This window comes from Euleptes europaea, chromosome 1 (genome assembly GCF_029931775.1).
Source record: "Euleptes europaea isolate rEulEur1 chromosome 1, rEulEur1.hap1, whole genome shotgun sequence".
Lineage (NCBI taxonomy): Eukaryota > Metazoa > Chordata > Lepidosauria > Squamata > Sphaerodactylidae > Euleptes > Euleptes europaea.
The window spans coordinates 178,836,230-178,851,016 of NC_079312.1; the positions used below are offsets into that span (position 1 = coordinate 178,836,230).

The 14,787-nt window shown below is 50.5% G+C and overlaps 1 protein-coding gene across 1 annotated transcript in view; it reads right to left on the reverse strand.

The window, feature by feature from the left end:
• Positions 1 to 660: 660 nt before the first annotated feature.
• The window catches only part of MECP2 (methyl-CpG binding protein 2), an 87,079-nt gene continuing 72,952 nt past the window's right edge, over positions 661 to 14,787 (reverse strand). The window contains 2 exon segments of the mRNA XM_056856168.1: positions 661 to 1,888; positions 5,133 to 5,465. Of these exon segments, the coding sequence (XP_056712146.1) occupies positions 829 to 1,888; positions 5,133 to 5,465 (1,393 nt within the window). The 3' untranslated portion in view covers positions 661 to 828.

The following is a 14,787-nucleotide window of genomic DNA, read 5'->3' on the forward strand; positions in this document are numbered from 1 at the left end:
AGCACACTCAGATTGCTTTAACGAAATCAAAGGCCCCTCCTGTCAAGATACGCACGTGGGAGGGAGGACATTCTTCCAAGGTTCCCCCCCCGCCATCGCCCCAGTGATCTCTTAGCAGCAGAACTGTCCTTGGGGGTGGGGGGAGAGGAGATCATTCCTAATCGCTGGTCAGACTGGGAGACGGGGAAATATCCATCCCCTAGCCCCGCCCCCGGCCCCATCTCTCTCGCTCATGTGGACATGCATGCACACATCCTACTGAAAACTACAAAACTCCAATTAAGACTGGACGACTACATTACATGGCACTAGGGAGACGGAGTGGAATACACACGCGCGCCCCCCCTCAGTCCCTCCTCCAATCTGTCTGCGGGGCCTCAGAAACGGGAAGGGCAAGTGGGATTAGGGTGACGGGCCAGATTCTGAAGTCGCCCCTCCCCTGCCAAACAAGCTTGCCTTGTCAGTAGTATATGCAGCGAAGCCTGGCGAAAGGGGCCTGGGGGGTGGGGCGGCAGGGAGAGGGGGGCCCCCGTCCTGTAAAAAAAAGTGCAAAGTGGCTTCCAGCCCTGGGAGGCATGTCTCTGCACCCCACACTGTGCTTGTCTGTATTAAAAAGTGGGAGGAGGAAGAGGGGAACAGAGTAAGAATCGTTCGGGGGGAAGCTGACTGCTTGGAAGCAGGGGCACTGCGGGGAAAGGGTGGGCGGTTGGGGGTCCTACCCGGCAGTTGCCTGGAGTTTCAATTGGGGGTGTGTGGGGCTGGGAGTGCCTGTCCCTCTCTTTTGTTTCCTCTGGCGCTCAACTGGCTCGCTTGGGCCCCCCCTCACAGTCAGCTGACTCGCTCCGAGACAGGCGTCCTGGTGTCCACAGCCTCGTCCCTGTTCGTAGGCCGGGGCATGGCCGCGGAGGACGACACAGTGTCTTTGCGCTCGTGTTTGTAGGGCACTGCTGCGCCGCCGGGCTGAGTCTTAGGGGGCTCCTTGGGGCAGCCGTCGCTTTCGGGAGCCTTCTCTTCTTTGCAGCTCTTGCTGCTCAAGTCCTGGGCTTCAGCGAGGAGGCTCTTGCTGTCCTTGGGGCTCTCCGGGGATTGAGACGGGGGGCTGCCTTGAGGCTCCGGGGGCAGCTGATGAGGGGGGTGGTGCTGATCCTTCTTGCCGAGGGCGGAGGAAGAGGCCGAGGTTGGCACGGTGTTGCCACCCTGCCCCTTTGGGCTACTCTCCTTGCTGCGGCGCCCAGGGCTTTTGGCAGCTGTTCGCTGTCCCTTAGGGCTCCGCTCGCCGGCATTGCTCGGGGGAGGCGGGGCCGGCTTGGGCAGCTCGATGGTGACGGTCTCACGAGTCTTGCGCTTCTTGATGGGCAGCACGGTCTCCTGCACGGGCTGGGCCACCGGCTCTTTGACGGCTTTCTTTTTGGCTTCCGCTACCGCCACCAAGGCTATGCTGCCTGGCTTGCGCCCCCGCTTCTTGGGCACGGCCTGAGGGTCGGACTCGGGTTTCCGTTTGCGCCCGGGACGCTTAGTAACCATCACCTGTGCCGAGGTGGTCGCCCCGCCCATACCCTCTGCCTTTGCGCCTGCTGCGGAGGCCTGCAAAGGCATCTTGACCAGCAGCTTTCCTGGGCTCTTCTCCATCACCCGCTTCACTTGGACACCTTCCGAAATGGCTCTTTTCGGCTTGGCTGAGCCGCTGCCTTTTGGCCGGCCCCGGCCACGTCCCGTGCCAGATGCTTTCGTGGCTTTGGGTTTTTTGGGAGGCTTCTGCTCTCGCCGAGAGGGACTCCCGCGTCCAGTTACCGTGAAATCAAAATCGTTGGGATCCAGAGAAGTGTCGCCCACCTTCTCGAAGTAGGCAATGAGCTCAACTTTGGAGCGGAAGGCTTTCCCCTGGGGACTGTGGTTAAGAGGGGTGGAGGTATGGGAAGGGAAAGGGGAAAAATGAGGGAAAGGAGAGAAAATAAAATGTATTTATTGAAAACATTTACCAGCCACCTTTCCTCCTTACAGAATTCAAGGCAGCTTACCAACATGGCTAAAGCACATATGATAACATACATTAAAAACATAAAAGCCAAATTTAAAATCACTACATAAGACTGTTAGTAAGCTTAACCAAATGTGGTCCTAAACAAAACTGCCTTCAGCTGCCTACTAAAGAATGAAAGTACGGGGGGCCAGGCACACCTCCCTGGAAAGGCTGTCCCAGAATCGTGGGGCTGCCACCGAAAAGGCCCTCTCCTCCGATATCCACTAAACCAGCTTCTGTGATTGTTGGGACAGCCAAGAGGGCCGCACCTTGTGATTTTAATTCCTGGGCAGAAGTATATGAGAGAAGGCAGCTCTTCAAATAATGCGGTCCCAAGCCACGTAGGGCTTTAAAAGTCATAACAAACACCTTGAATTGGGCTGGGGAGCAGATTAGTAGACAGCGTAGCTGCTGTAATATTGGGGTCACATACTCCCAATAGCCGGCCCGGGCCAACAGTCTAGCCCCGTGTTGGCGAACCTATGGCACGTGTGTCAAGTCCGGCACGCCGAGCCCTCTCTGTGGGGGCGGCGGGGGCTTTGAAGGGAGCGTGGAGCCGTTCAAAGCCCCCCCCCCTCTGGACTCCCCACCGCCCGGCTTTGAAGGGTTCCACGCTGCCTGCAGGCAGCGCGGAGCCCTTCAAAGCCGCCCCCCCTTCCCTGGACTCCCCACCGCCCTGCCTGAAGGCAGCGCGGAGCCCTTCAAAGCCACCCTCCCTTTCCCTGGTCTCCCCGCCGCCCAGGCTTTGAAGGGCTCCGCGCTGCCTAGCCCTTCAAAGCCATCCCCCTTCCCTGGACTCCCTGCAGCCCCCCCCCCTTGCCGAGCTGGGAGGAAACCTCAGTATTCAGGTTAAATTGCCATGTTGGCACATTGCGATAAATAAGTGGGTTTTGGGTTGCAGTTTGGGCACTCGGTCTCTAAAAGGTTCGCCATCACTGGTCTAGCCACAGCATTAGGCACTAGCTGCAGCCTCTGAACTCACTTCAAGGGCAGCCCCCGGCAGACCACACTGCAATAGTTCAGTCTGGTTGTAACTAAGGCAGGAATCACAGTTAATGGAATCCCTTCAGAATTCCATGCTGCAAAATTCGACTGCAGCAGCATTATCCCACCTGTGTTCCAAAGCACCAAAGATAATAGGCATGCTCCTCTGATACCGGAGAGAATAGGTATGCATCATGACTAGTATCCATTTTGACTAGTAACCCTGGATAGCCCTCTCCTCCATGAACATGTCCACTCCCCTCTGGGGAATTATAGGATACAGAATTATAGAATATAGAATGTGAGCGGAATATAGAATGTGAGCGGAAACACCTGGATAGTTGAGCATTAATCCTATTTGCTAATAGGTATTTTAGTCATGTCTGAATATTCTAGCATGATGCAGAACTGCATTTTTTAAATTAAATGACAGCACAATTAAACAGTAAGAGAGAGCAAATGGGACCGATGAGAAGTGCCATATTCAGCTTCCAGAGTTATACCTGGATAGCTTGGACTCAGCACTTACTCGTAAGAGCAATTCTTGGGGAGAAAGCACCCATAAAGTGGGGTCAAAATGCATAATCAATGGTCAATACAATATCACTGGCTTCACATAAGACTGGGGGGTGGGTGTACAGACTGTTACGACTGAAGAAAGCAAAAAAATTATGACGTTGGCCCCTTTCAGATTACTGGATGTTACCTGTTGTTGGCCCAATTCCGAGTAAAGTGATACAGGGATGAGCATTTCACACAGCTCATTTCAATCCATCTATGAGCCATCTCTAAAGAGCTCTGGAGCGCTCTGGCCATTTCAAACAGTGCTGAGCTTCCCGCCCCCCACATTTTTTGTGGGGCATTCTTTTTCGACTTTTTAAAAAATTCTAAGATGACTGCTATAGTACCATAGCAATCCAAGGCATCCGAAGGCTGAAGAACGGGAAATGGGAGAAAGCAGTTTCTATTAAAAAACGGCTGAGCCCCAGGATGACATATGAACACATGAAGCTGCCTTATACTGAATCAGACCCTTGGTCCATCAAAGTCAGTATTGTCTACTCAGGCCGGCAGAGGCTCTCCGGGGTCTCAGGCTGAGGTCTTTCACAACACCTACGTGCTTAGTCCCTTTAGCTCAGTGGTTCCCAACCTTTTTTTGACCAGGGACCACTAGGACTTTTTTGTTCGGTGCAGGGACCCCAAGGTTCAAAATAAAAATTCTGAGAATTTGAAAATAAACTTGATCATAACTGTTAGTTAAACATTAAACTTTGAATAATATTTGAATATATATTTTTATAATAGAGAACTTTTAATTGAAAATATTAATTTATTATGGGTTTATAACTTTGTTTCACGGACCTTAATTTAGTTCTCGCGGACCCCTGGGGGTCCACGGACCCCTGGTTGGGAACCAGTGCTTTAGCTGGACATGTCGGGGATTGAACCTGGGACCTTTTGCATGTCAAGCAGATGCGCTAGCACTGAGCCACAGCCCCTCCCCTAAAATGGCTTCCTTAGTTGACTGCATAGCATCTGTTGATACATCTGGTGCTCTGCACATACATGAACACATAAAGCTGCCTTATACGGAATCAGACCCGTGGTCCATCAGAGTCAGTATCGTCTACTCAGACCGGCAGCGGCTCTCCAGGGTCTCAAGGCTGAGGTCTTTCACATCACCTACTTGCCTAGTCACTTTAACTGGAGATGCCGGGGACTGAACCTGGGACCTTCTGCATGCCAAGTAGATGCTCTACCACTGAGCCACAGCCCCTCCCCAATGGGACACAAGCAGCTCTGTATGAAAAGGTTTTTAAAAAAACCCATTAGCAGTAAGGAACCAAAACGGTTGGGTCTGAAATGACACACGCAAAAAAAATCTGTTAGCAACCAGCTGCTGAAACGGATCATAAGGGCAGTCTGAAAGGGGCCCTGAATCAGTTTCGATTTCAACCCAAAGCCGATTAGTGTGAGGGCGGGCGGTAGTTGCTCAGCACTATGCGCAAAGACACAGCATGCGCTCAGGTATGCTTCTCTGCTCCAAGTCTAGTGCAAATCAAATCCTGGGGCACCCATCTTTGTGAGCGCTACCATCCCTCCTTCCCGTAACCGCCCCGGCACTCACTTGATAAGGTAGACGTCGTACTTTCCCGCCGAGCGGCCGGCCTTCCTCTGCTTGAGCTTGCGGGTCCAGCCTTCAGGCAGGGTGGGGTCGTCGTACATGGGGCCACGGTCCCGGATGACAGAGCGGCGCTGCTTGGGGGAGGCCGAGGCTTCGGGGGCAGCTGGAGCGGACCCCGCTTCTTCCAACATCTCCGCCTTGCCTGCTTCAGCGGGTTCTGCAGAAGGCTGGGCCGGCTCATGTTGCTTTTCCTCCTTTCTTTCCTTCTTGGCTTTTTTGGCTTTGGAGGACTTGTCCTTCAGACCCTGCAAGTCTTGGTACTCAGATTTTTCTTCCCTGCAGGAGGGGGGGAGGAAACACCCATGTGAGAAGAAAAAGAAGAAGAGTTGGTTTTTATATGCCGACTTTCTCTACCACTTAAGGAAGAATCAAACCGGCTTACAATCCCCTTCCCTTCCCCACAACAGACACCCTGTGATGTAGGTGGGGCTGAGAGATGATGCTACATGATGCACTGAACACATTCCTTCTATAGCAGAAATTGTGAAATGTACTACATTGCCATAATCGCATGAGTCAGACTGAAAATCAACATGTTCGTATAGACAAAAGTGCACCGCAGAATGTCAGGACAGATACACGCTTTAATGCTTAGCCCTGTAGTTGGTTGCCCCATCCTCTTCCCCTCTAAAGGAACAAGGCCAGCGATTTCCCAAAACCTCAAAAAGGAAATTAGGATGATTTAAGAGACATTTGGGAGAGAAGATCACATGATATAGACAAAAGTGCACTGCAGAATGTCAGGACAGATACATGCTTTAATGCTTAGCCCTGTAGTTGGTTGCCCCATCCTCTTCCCCTCTAAAGGAACAAGGCCAGCGATTTCCCAAAACCTCAAAAAGGAAATTAGGAAGATTTAAGAGACATTTGGGAGAGAAGACAACATGATATATCCCGATCTTGTCAGCTCAGGGTTGGTACCTGGTTGGGAGACCACCAAGGAAGACTCTGCAGAGGAATTGGGCACTACAATTTAAGAAGGATGTAGGCAAGCTGGAACGTGTCCAGAGGAGGGCAACAAAGATGGTGAGGGGTCTGGAGACCAAGTCCCCAGAGGATGCAGGAGCTGGGTATGTTTAGCCTGGAGAGGAGAAGACTGAGAGGGGATATGATAACCATCTTCAAGTACTTGAAGGGCTGTCATATAGAGGATGGTGCAGAGTTGTTTTCTGTTGCCCCAGAAGGTCGGACCAGAACCCACGGGTTGAAATTAAAAGAGTTTCTGTCTAGACATTAGGAAGAACTTTCCAACAGAGTGGTTCCTCAGTGGAACAGGCTTCCTCAGGAGGTGGTAAGCTCTCCTTTCCTGGAGGTTTTGAAGCAGAGGCTAGATGGCCATCTGTCAGTAATGCTGATTCTATGGCCTTAAGCAGATGATGAGAGGGCATCTTGGACATCTTCTGGGCATGGAGTAGGGGTTACTGGGGTGTTGGGGGAGGTAGCTGTGAATTTCCTGCATTGTGAGGTGGTTGCACTAGATGACTCTGGTGGTCCCATCCAACTCTATGATTCTAAGACAACAGCAACAGAGCTCACTTGCCTTGAAAGCCCCTTGCTGGGTCACCAGAAGTTGGAAGCTAAGCAGGGTCGGTACTGGGAAGGGAGACCACCAAGGAAGACTCTGCAGAGGCAGGCAATGGCACACCACCTCTGCTTCTCACCTGCCTGGAAAGCCCCTTGTTGGGGTTGCCATGAGTCGGTTGTGACTTGACGGCACTTTCCGTACATACGCCAGAGGCATCTGCATGTAACATTTTCGAGGGGCATGGCAATCGTTGAGGGCTAACACGGTTGGATTTAGTTATTTAAAACGGTTACAAGCCCTTCTTTCTCCCAGGTGCGAGGGGCTCAGTTTCTCTGGTTATTTCCGTAGTCCTGCTGTTGCTCGGTCTCCAGCACACACGAAGAAGCAACAGACAGCCGTCCAGAGAAATATCTTCCAGGAACTGAACCAACAACACCGGAAACGTCTCAGACCCCTGCTCACTCACGCCTAACAGCGCCTGGGAAACAACTGCTTTCTCTTCGGCCCTGCATAATGCCGGAGCCAAAAGCCCGAGGCCGGCGTTTCAGAATTTAAATCTTTTTGCCGATTTGCCAAGCGCAGCAGCGAGAGAAGATCCCCCCCCCCCAAAATCCACCCACAAACATTACAAGAATACGGGTGATTCAAAGCATTATGGGGTACATGGCCATATCTAAAGTAACAGCCTCCACGCCCCCCCCAATTGTTCCCCACTAGATGCCAGAATTTATTCTTTGCCATCACACTTTTCTTTGCGCAGAAGGGAACCTGGCAGCCATGATAAAACAGAAAAGACGGGAGGACGTCAGGAGGAAGCGCTGAAATCCTCCAGGCTATCATTACGGCAGCAAAAATTCAAACTGTTTGTAAATAAAGCTGGGGGAAGTTGGCGCTGGCAGCAAACGTGGCACATCTTTGAGAGCGGAGCCGGAATCCTACACCAGACCGTAAAGGCGGCGTGCTGCTTGTGCACAAAATGAGCAACGTTTTTAGGAAGGGAACAGGATCTTAGCTCGACTGGGGGCCCCCGTGGCGGAACACGAGAAAGAACTCCGTGTCCTCGGCTGCGCCAAGAGGAAGACGCTAATTTCGTTTAATGTTACAAAGGCTGAAAGAGAGCCAACAAATCAAAGTTGGGAGGGAGAAATCCAAGCTGGCATTTTCATATTTGGGGAAGCACCTGGTTGGCCACTGTGTGAACTGACTGCTGGACTGGATGGGCCTTGGTCTGATCCAGCAGGGCTTTCCTTATGTTCTTGTGATGCTTTGCTTGCTTCACCCTTCCCACCCCATCAAGTCACAGCCGACTTATAGTGACCCCGTAGGTTTTCAAGGCAGGAGAAAACCAGAGGCGGGTTTGCCATTGTGTGCCTCTGCGTAGCAATCCTGGACTTCCTTGGAGGCCACCCATCCAAGTACTAGCCAGGGTCGACCCTGCTTAGCTACCAAGATCTGACTAGCCTGAGACATCCAGGTCAAGGCAAGAGACGAGAAGAGGTGGTTTCCCATTGCCTGCCTCTGCGTAGCAACCCTGGACTTCCTTGGAGGCCACCCAACCAGGTACTAACTGGAGCTGACTTTGCTTAGCTTTTTTAATCTGATGAGATCGGGCTAGCCAGGGCAGACAGAGGTGGTTTGCCACTGCCTGCCTCTGCACAGCAACCTTCTACTTCAGGGGTCCTCAACCTTTTTGAGCCTGCAGGCTCATTTGGAGCTTTGACATGGCATGGTGGGCGCAGCAACAAAATGGCTGCCACAGGAGGCGGAGCCAGCCACAATATGACCGCCACAACTTAACTAATGTCACACAGTGCAGATCCTTGTGCAGTGGTGGCAGCTGGTGCCAAAGCGACATTTAACAAAATCTGCATGGACAATCAAATCTCCAATTGTCACTCAAAAGCCTTGTTGGCCAAAAGGCTTACCTGGCCCCATCCACTTCCTAAAAAAACTTGGTGGGCGCCAGAAAAGATGTCGGCAGACACCATGGCTCTAATTTGCTTGGTGGTCTCCCATCTAAGTACTACCTGGAGCTGACCCTGCTTAAGCTTCTGAGATCCGATGAGATCGAGCCAGCCTGGGCCAGCCAGGTCAGGACAGAGATCAACAGAGGTGGTTTGTAATTGCCTGCCTCCGTGTAGTAACCTTGGAGGTCTCCCCTCCGAGTACCGACCAGGGCCAACCCTGCTTCGCTTCTGAAACCTGACAAAATTGGGCTAGCGTGGGGCATCCAGATCAGTGCAAACTTCACTTTCACAGGATACTTATTCCCATTTGACAGATGGAGAAGCGAAGTCCTTGCACCTTGCACAACACATGTTTAACAGCATACAAAAATGTATGCAAAAGAATGGCTGCATGTATTTCAGGATTGTCAAACACGAGCTGAAGAACATCTGGCAAAACTGTGAAGCTTGTTGGGCATTTCAGATCCTCCAACATGCAGGTTTTGAGTCATTTCTTTGCATGCATTTTAATAATGCTAGTAGGCAAATGTTATGTGAGCTTTTCTAGTCTTTTTTCTTCTTCAACAACTGCCGAGTAAGTTCATGGCTGAACCTTTGATCCAGAGTTAAGACCAAAACCGCCCCATTCTATTCTCACCCAAAACTGAGGAATTGTTCCACGTCCTGGAACTCTGGTAACTAAACTGCACATAACGTGAAAATGGATAACAGCAGTACGAAAAATGTACAGATGAAGCTGCCTTATTCTGAATCAGACCCTTGGTCCATCAAGGTCGGTACTGTCTATTCAAACTGGCAGCAGCTCTCCAGAGGTCTTTCACATCACTTACTGCCAAACGTGGAGATGCTGGGGATTGAACCTGGGACCTTCTGCATGCCAAGCAGATGCTCTCCCACTGAGCCACAGCCCCTCCCCTACTGAATCAGACCCTTGGTCCAGCAAAGTCAGTATTGTCTACTCAGACCGGTAACAGCTCTCCAGGGTCTCTGGCAGGGGTCTCTTATATCACTTACCTGCCTAGTCCCTTTAACTGGAGATGCCAGGGATTGAACCTGGGACCTTCTGCATGCCAAGCAGATGCTCTCCCACTGAGCCACAGCCTCTTCCCTACTGAATCAGACCCTTGGTCCATCAAGGTCAGTATTGTCTGCTCAAATTGGCAGCAGCTCTCCAGGGTCAGTATTGTCTGCTCAAACTGGCAGTATGTCAGACTGCAGTACTTTGTTGCGTTTCTTTCATAAGGAACTTCACTCCAGACGTAGTCACAAGTTTAAAAGTTTTATTAAGAAAGCCAGCGAGTTCAGTAAGTCCATAAAAACATAAGGCTAGAATACAGACGTGGGGACATACCAGTACATTTATAGGGTACATACAATAGGATTGATTATGTTCAGGGTATAACACAAAAGAATGAGGTGCGGCAGAGCTGTCTTGATAGTTCCGATACAAGGAAACAATACAGAAGGTAACTGCCGGTAACTACTCATTGAAAACGCATACAAGGAATTAACGCGTGACATAGCTAGACGATCTCCAGGGCTCCCAGGCATTGTTCTGTGGGACCTGGTATCATACTAGCGATTATCCCGGGCGGGTCTCCATTGTGGTGCAGATGCCGGGGAACAGAATGCAAACGGGGGAGGATGGCGCGAACTCAAACTCCATTTTGTTCTGGTGAGGAACCATCTTGTTTATCCGGGGTCGACAGAAAGCCCTAGCTGACACAGTAGCTCTCCAGGGTCTCAAGCGGAGGTCATTCACATTACCGACCATCTGATCCTTTCTAATTAGAGATGCTGGGGATTGAACCTGGGACTTAGGGCATGCCAGCAGATGCTCTACCACTGATCCACAGCTCCTTCATGAAGGAGGGATTGAGATCACAGAAGCAGTGAGGGACAAGGAGTGTTTGTTGAGGCACACAGAAGCTTCAAAGCCCAAGAGGAGAGGGAAGCCACTCATGGGAGCAATTTGGGATAAGGAAACAGGAGGCACACAGGGGCTGTGACTCAGTGGTAGAGCCTCTGCTTGGCATGCAGAAGGTCCCAGGTTCAATCCCCAGCATCTCCAGTTAAAGGGACTAGGCAGGTAGTTGATGTGAAAGACTCCTGCCAGAGACCCTGGAGAGCCGCTACCGGTCTGAGTAGACAATATTGACTTTGATGATCAGTCAAGGCCCAAACGCCCAAACTGGGTTGCACATCCCGTGATGCTCAATATTCTGTTGTCATAATCACTGAGATTGCAAGAGATGAAACATCTTGGAAAGATGTCCGTTTTAAGTCTACAGCTGTGTGCACATTTAGAAGCAATCTGTTAACGACTCTCTGGAAATAGAAGTCAGCTTGCAACCACGCTAAGCCTTGGCGGTAGCTTATAAAACGCATGTTCCCCAGAAGAAAAGCTGGGATTATACCCAACAAAGTCTGCTTTCCCAACACAGGGCTGTCACTGTTCATCATGAGCAAGGAACTGCGCCATTCCAAGACCATACAAGGCAGTCCATGATGAACTATGTTACCCCAATGCCATCAAACACGACCAGTCCTGCTTAGAATCACAGAGGTGGACGGGACCTCCAGGGTCATCTAGTCCAACCCCCTGCACAATGCAGGAAAGTCGCAACTACCTCCCTCCCCAAACCCCCAGTGACCCCTGCTCCATGCCCAGAGATGGCTAAAAAAACCATCCAGGATCCCTGGCCACACTAGCCTGGAGGGAAATTGTTTCCTGACCCCTAAGTGGTGATCAGCATTTCTCTGAGCATGCAAGAAAGGGCCACGAGAACCAAACACTGGCGCAACCCTTCCTGCCCTCCCTCTCATGATCTGTCTAACTTCACAGAATCAGCATTGCTGACAGATGGCCATGTAACCTCTGCTTAAAAACCTTAAAAAAAGGAGAGCCCACCACCTCCCGAGGAAGTCTGTTCCACTGAGGAGCCGCTCTGTCAGGAAGTTCTTCCTAATATTTATCCAGAAACGCTTTTGATTTAATTGCTACCCGCTCGTTCTGATCCGACCTTCCAGAGCAACAGAAAACAACTGTCCTCTACATGAGGATGTATGAGACAGCCCATGATGAACTATGGTATCCCAATGCCATCAAACATGACCGGTCCTGCTTAAACCCTATCCATCCCTCCTTCAAATACACACGGTGGTGGAAAGTGCCGTCAGATCGCAGCTGACTTATGGCGAGAGGCGAACAGAGGTGGGTTTGCCATGGCCTGTCTCTGCGTAGCAACCCTGGACTTCCTTGGTGGTCTCCCAGCCAAGCGCTAACCAGGGCCGACCCTGCTTAGTAGCCAAGATCTTAGCTTCTGGGATAGCTTGGGCCATCTAGGTCAGGGCTAAGACAGCAAATACACACAGTAGCCTGAAACTAGTTCTGGCAGGTGGGAGGAAGCCGAGGGTGGGGAAGAGGCAGAAATAGTTGCAAAGTTATTGGCTGATATTGTCGAAGGCTTTCACGGTCAGAGTTCATTGGTTCTTGTAGGTTATCCGGGCTGTGTAACCGTGGTCTTGGAATTTTCTTTCCTGACGTTTCGCCAGCAACTGTGGCAGGCATCTTCAGAGTAGTAACACTGAAGGACAGTGTCTCTCAGTGTCAAGTGTGTAGGAAGATATAGTCAGAAAAGGGTTGGGTTTGAGCTGAGTCATTGTCCTGCAAAAGTAATGTGCTAATCATTGTCCTGTAAGTATCAAGATAATGTGCTAATGACGGTGTGGTATGTTAATATGGAACCATTGTATCCTGAAGTGATCTGTTAATGTGTGAAGTCCAAAGCTAATCTCCATGGCTATTGTTGACTATAGTCTTTGTTAGTCTGGAGGTTTTTAGGACAGGAAGCCAAGCCTAAGACCACAGTTACACAGCCCGGATAACCTACAAGAACCAATTATTGGTTGATACTGATCCAAATGTAACCCTCGCCATGGCAAAAATTTTATCTATGGTTTTTAATGATACCTCCTTTTGACTATACTTTTAGATATTTTATTTTTGTATGTTTGGTTATTTGTGTATTTTGGAATGTATTGAATTTGTTTTTCTCATGACCTGTTGGTCCACGAGCATAAACAATGGAATAAAGGAAAGGAGGGGGAGGAGGAGAAGTTGAAGAAAAAGGTGAAGAAGGTGAAGAAGGTGAAGGAGGAGGAGGAGAAGAAGGAGTTGGTTTTTATATGCCGGCTTTCTCCACCACATAAGGAAGAATCAAACCGGCTTACAATCACCTTCCCTTCCCCACAACAGACGCCCTGTCAGGTGGATAATTCACAGTGGGTAGCCGTGTTAGTCTGCCAGAAAATATTTTTGTTAGTCTTTAAGGTGCTACTGGACTCTTGCTCTTTTCTACTACCTGTCAGGTGGGTGGGACTCAGAGAGTTCAAAGAGAGCTGTGACTAGCCCAAGATCCTCCAGCTGGCCTCATGTGGAGGAGTGGGGAAACAAATTCAGTCCACCAGATCAGAGTCCACCACTCCAAACCACTTAACCTCTACACCACGCTGGCTGCCAACCTGTGTTTCGCATCTGGGATCAGCTGGGGCACCTGCCAAAGCCATCCCATTTCTATTCCCTTAAAACAGAAAGGAGGGAGGCGCCTTGACCCTCCAAGGGCTGAATTTGCTACAGCTGATGAAAGGATGCAAACAAGAACAGGGAAACGCCTGGAGGCACAAAGCAAACCTCAAGCAACAGGATCGGAAAGGTCACTCCTGCATGGGGAAGCAGCTGGCGAGCTTACTCTAGCCGCAGAAATGCTGAGACGTAACTCGAAATGCCGTGTGAGGGTTCTGGTTTTTCCACTGGAGTCCAGCTTGGTATTTCCCAGGCTACCTCTTACCAGCCAGGGAACATTATCGAGTCTGAGGTTTAAAATGTTAGCAGTGTCATCCTTTATCTTTTATTATTCCAACGTCGATTGGTGGAGCGGCTTACGGTTTTTACAACAGGGACTGAAATTGCAGTTAAGGCAGAAGATTTGGAAGTCTACCTGTAGCTGCCAAACAATAATATAAATTCCACGAGCAACATGGGCAGTCCATTCCTAAAAGGGTTGTGTGTAACACTGGTTGTTGTTGTTGGGGTTTTTTATACGCCGACTTTCCCACTTAAGGAAGAATCAAACCGGCTTACAATCACCTTCCCTTTCCCCTCACCACAACAGACACCATGTGAGGTAGGTGAGGCTGAGAGAGTGTGACAAGCCCAAGGTCACCCTTCTGGTTTCATGTGGAGGAGTGGGGAAACAAATCCAGTTCACCAGATTAGCCTCCGCCACTCATGTGGAGGAGGGGGAAATCAAACCTGGTTCTCCAGATCAGACTCCACCGCTCCAAACCACAGCTCTTAACCACTACAGCACGCTGGGTCTCATGGGTTTAGGAAGTTGACTAACGTCAGCTCCACCCCCAGGAATGCCCCTGGACGCCTCCCAGGACGCCGGCACAGGGAGCTACGCCAGGACAACGCCGTTGGGAAGCTGCACTGGTGTCCGAGAACCACGCTGCTGCTGCCATGGTCCAGGGGGACCGGCGTAAGTCGCCCTATGCCGGTGTCTGTGCCAGTTTGCAAGTTGCAAGTGGCACAGATGCTGGCGTTGGGGTCACACCAGCTCCTATGGGCATTCCCCTCCCTTCAGGGTTGCATGGTAAATGCAAGAGCCAGCAAACTCTAGCACAGAGTAGGTTCAAGATCCTCCTCTCCCACAGAGGTGGCACGGATGCTGGCATTGGGGTCACACCGGCTCCTATGGGCATTCCCCTCCTTTCAGGGTTGCATGGTAAATGCAAGAACCAGCAAAATCTAGCACAGAGTAGGTTCAAGATCCTCCTCTCCCACAGAGGTGAGGTCAATCGCTTTCTCGTCTGTAAAGTCAGAAAAACAGTGATCTTCGTCAAGAGTTATTTCAAGGGCAAGCACGGAAGAAGACCGCAAGGTACTCTCCGCAGACTTCAGCGAGCTCTAAATGTTACTTATTAGCACAAAAAAAACACTTCCTAAATGTACAGTAGCCAAGGCAAGCTCATTCTGACTTAAAACTGAGAACACATTCCACTCTGGCACATGGAAAGGTTTATTTTGAGAGGACGGAAGTTT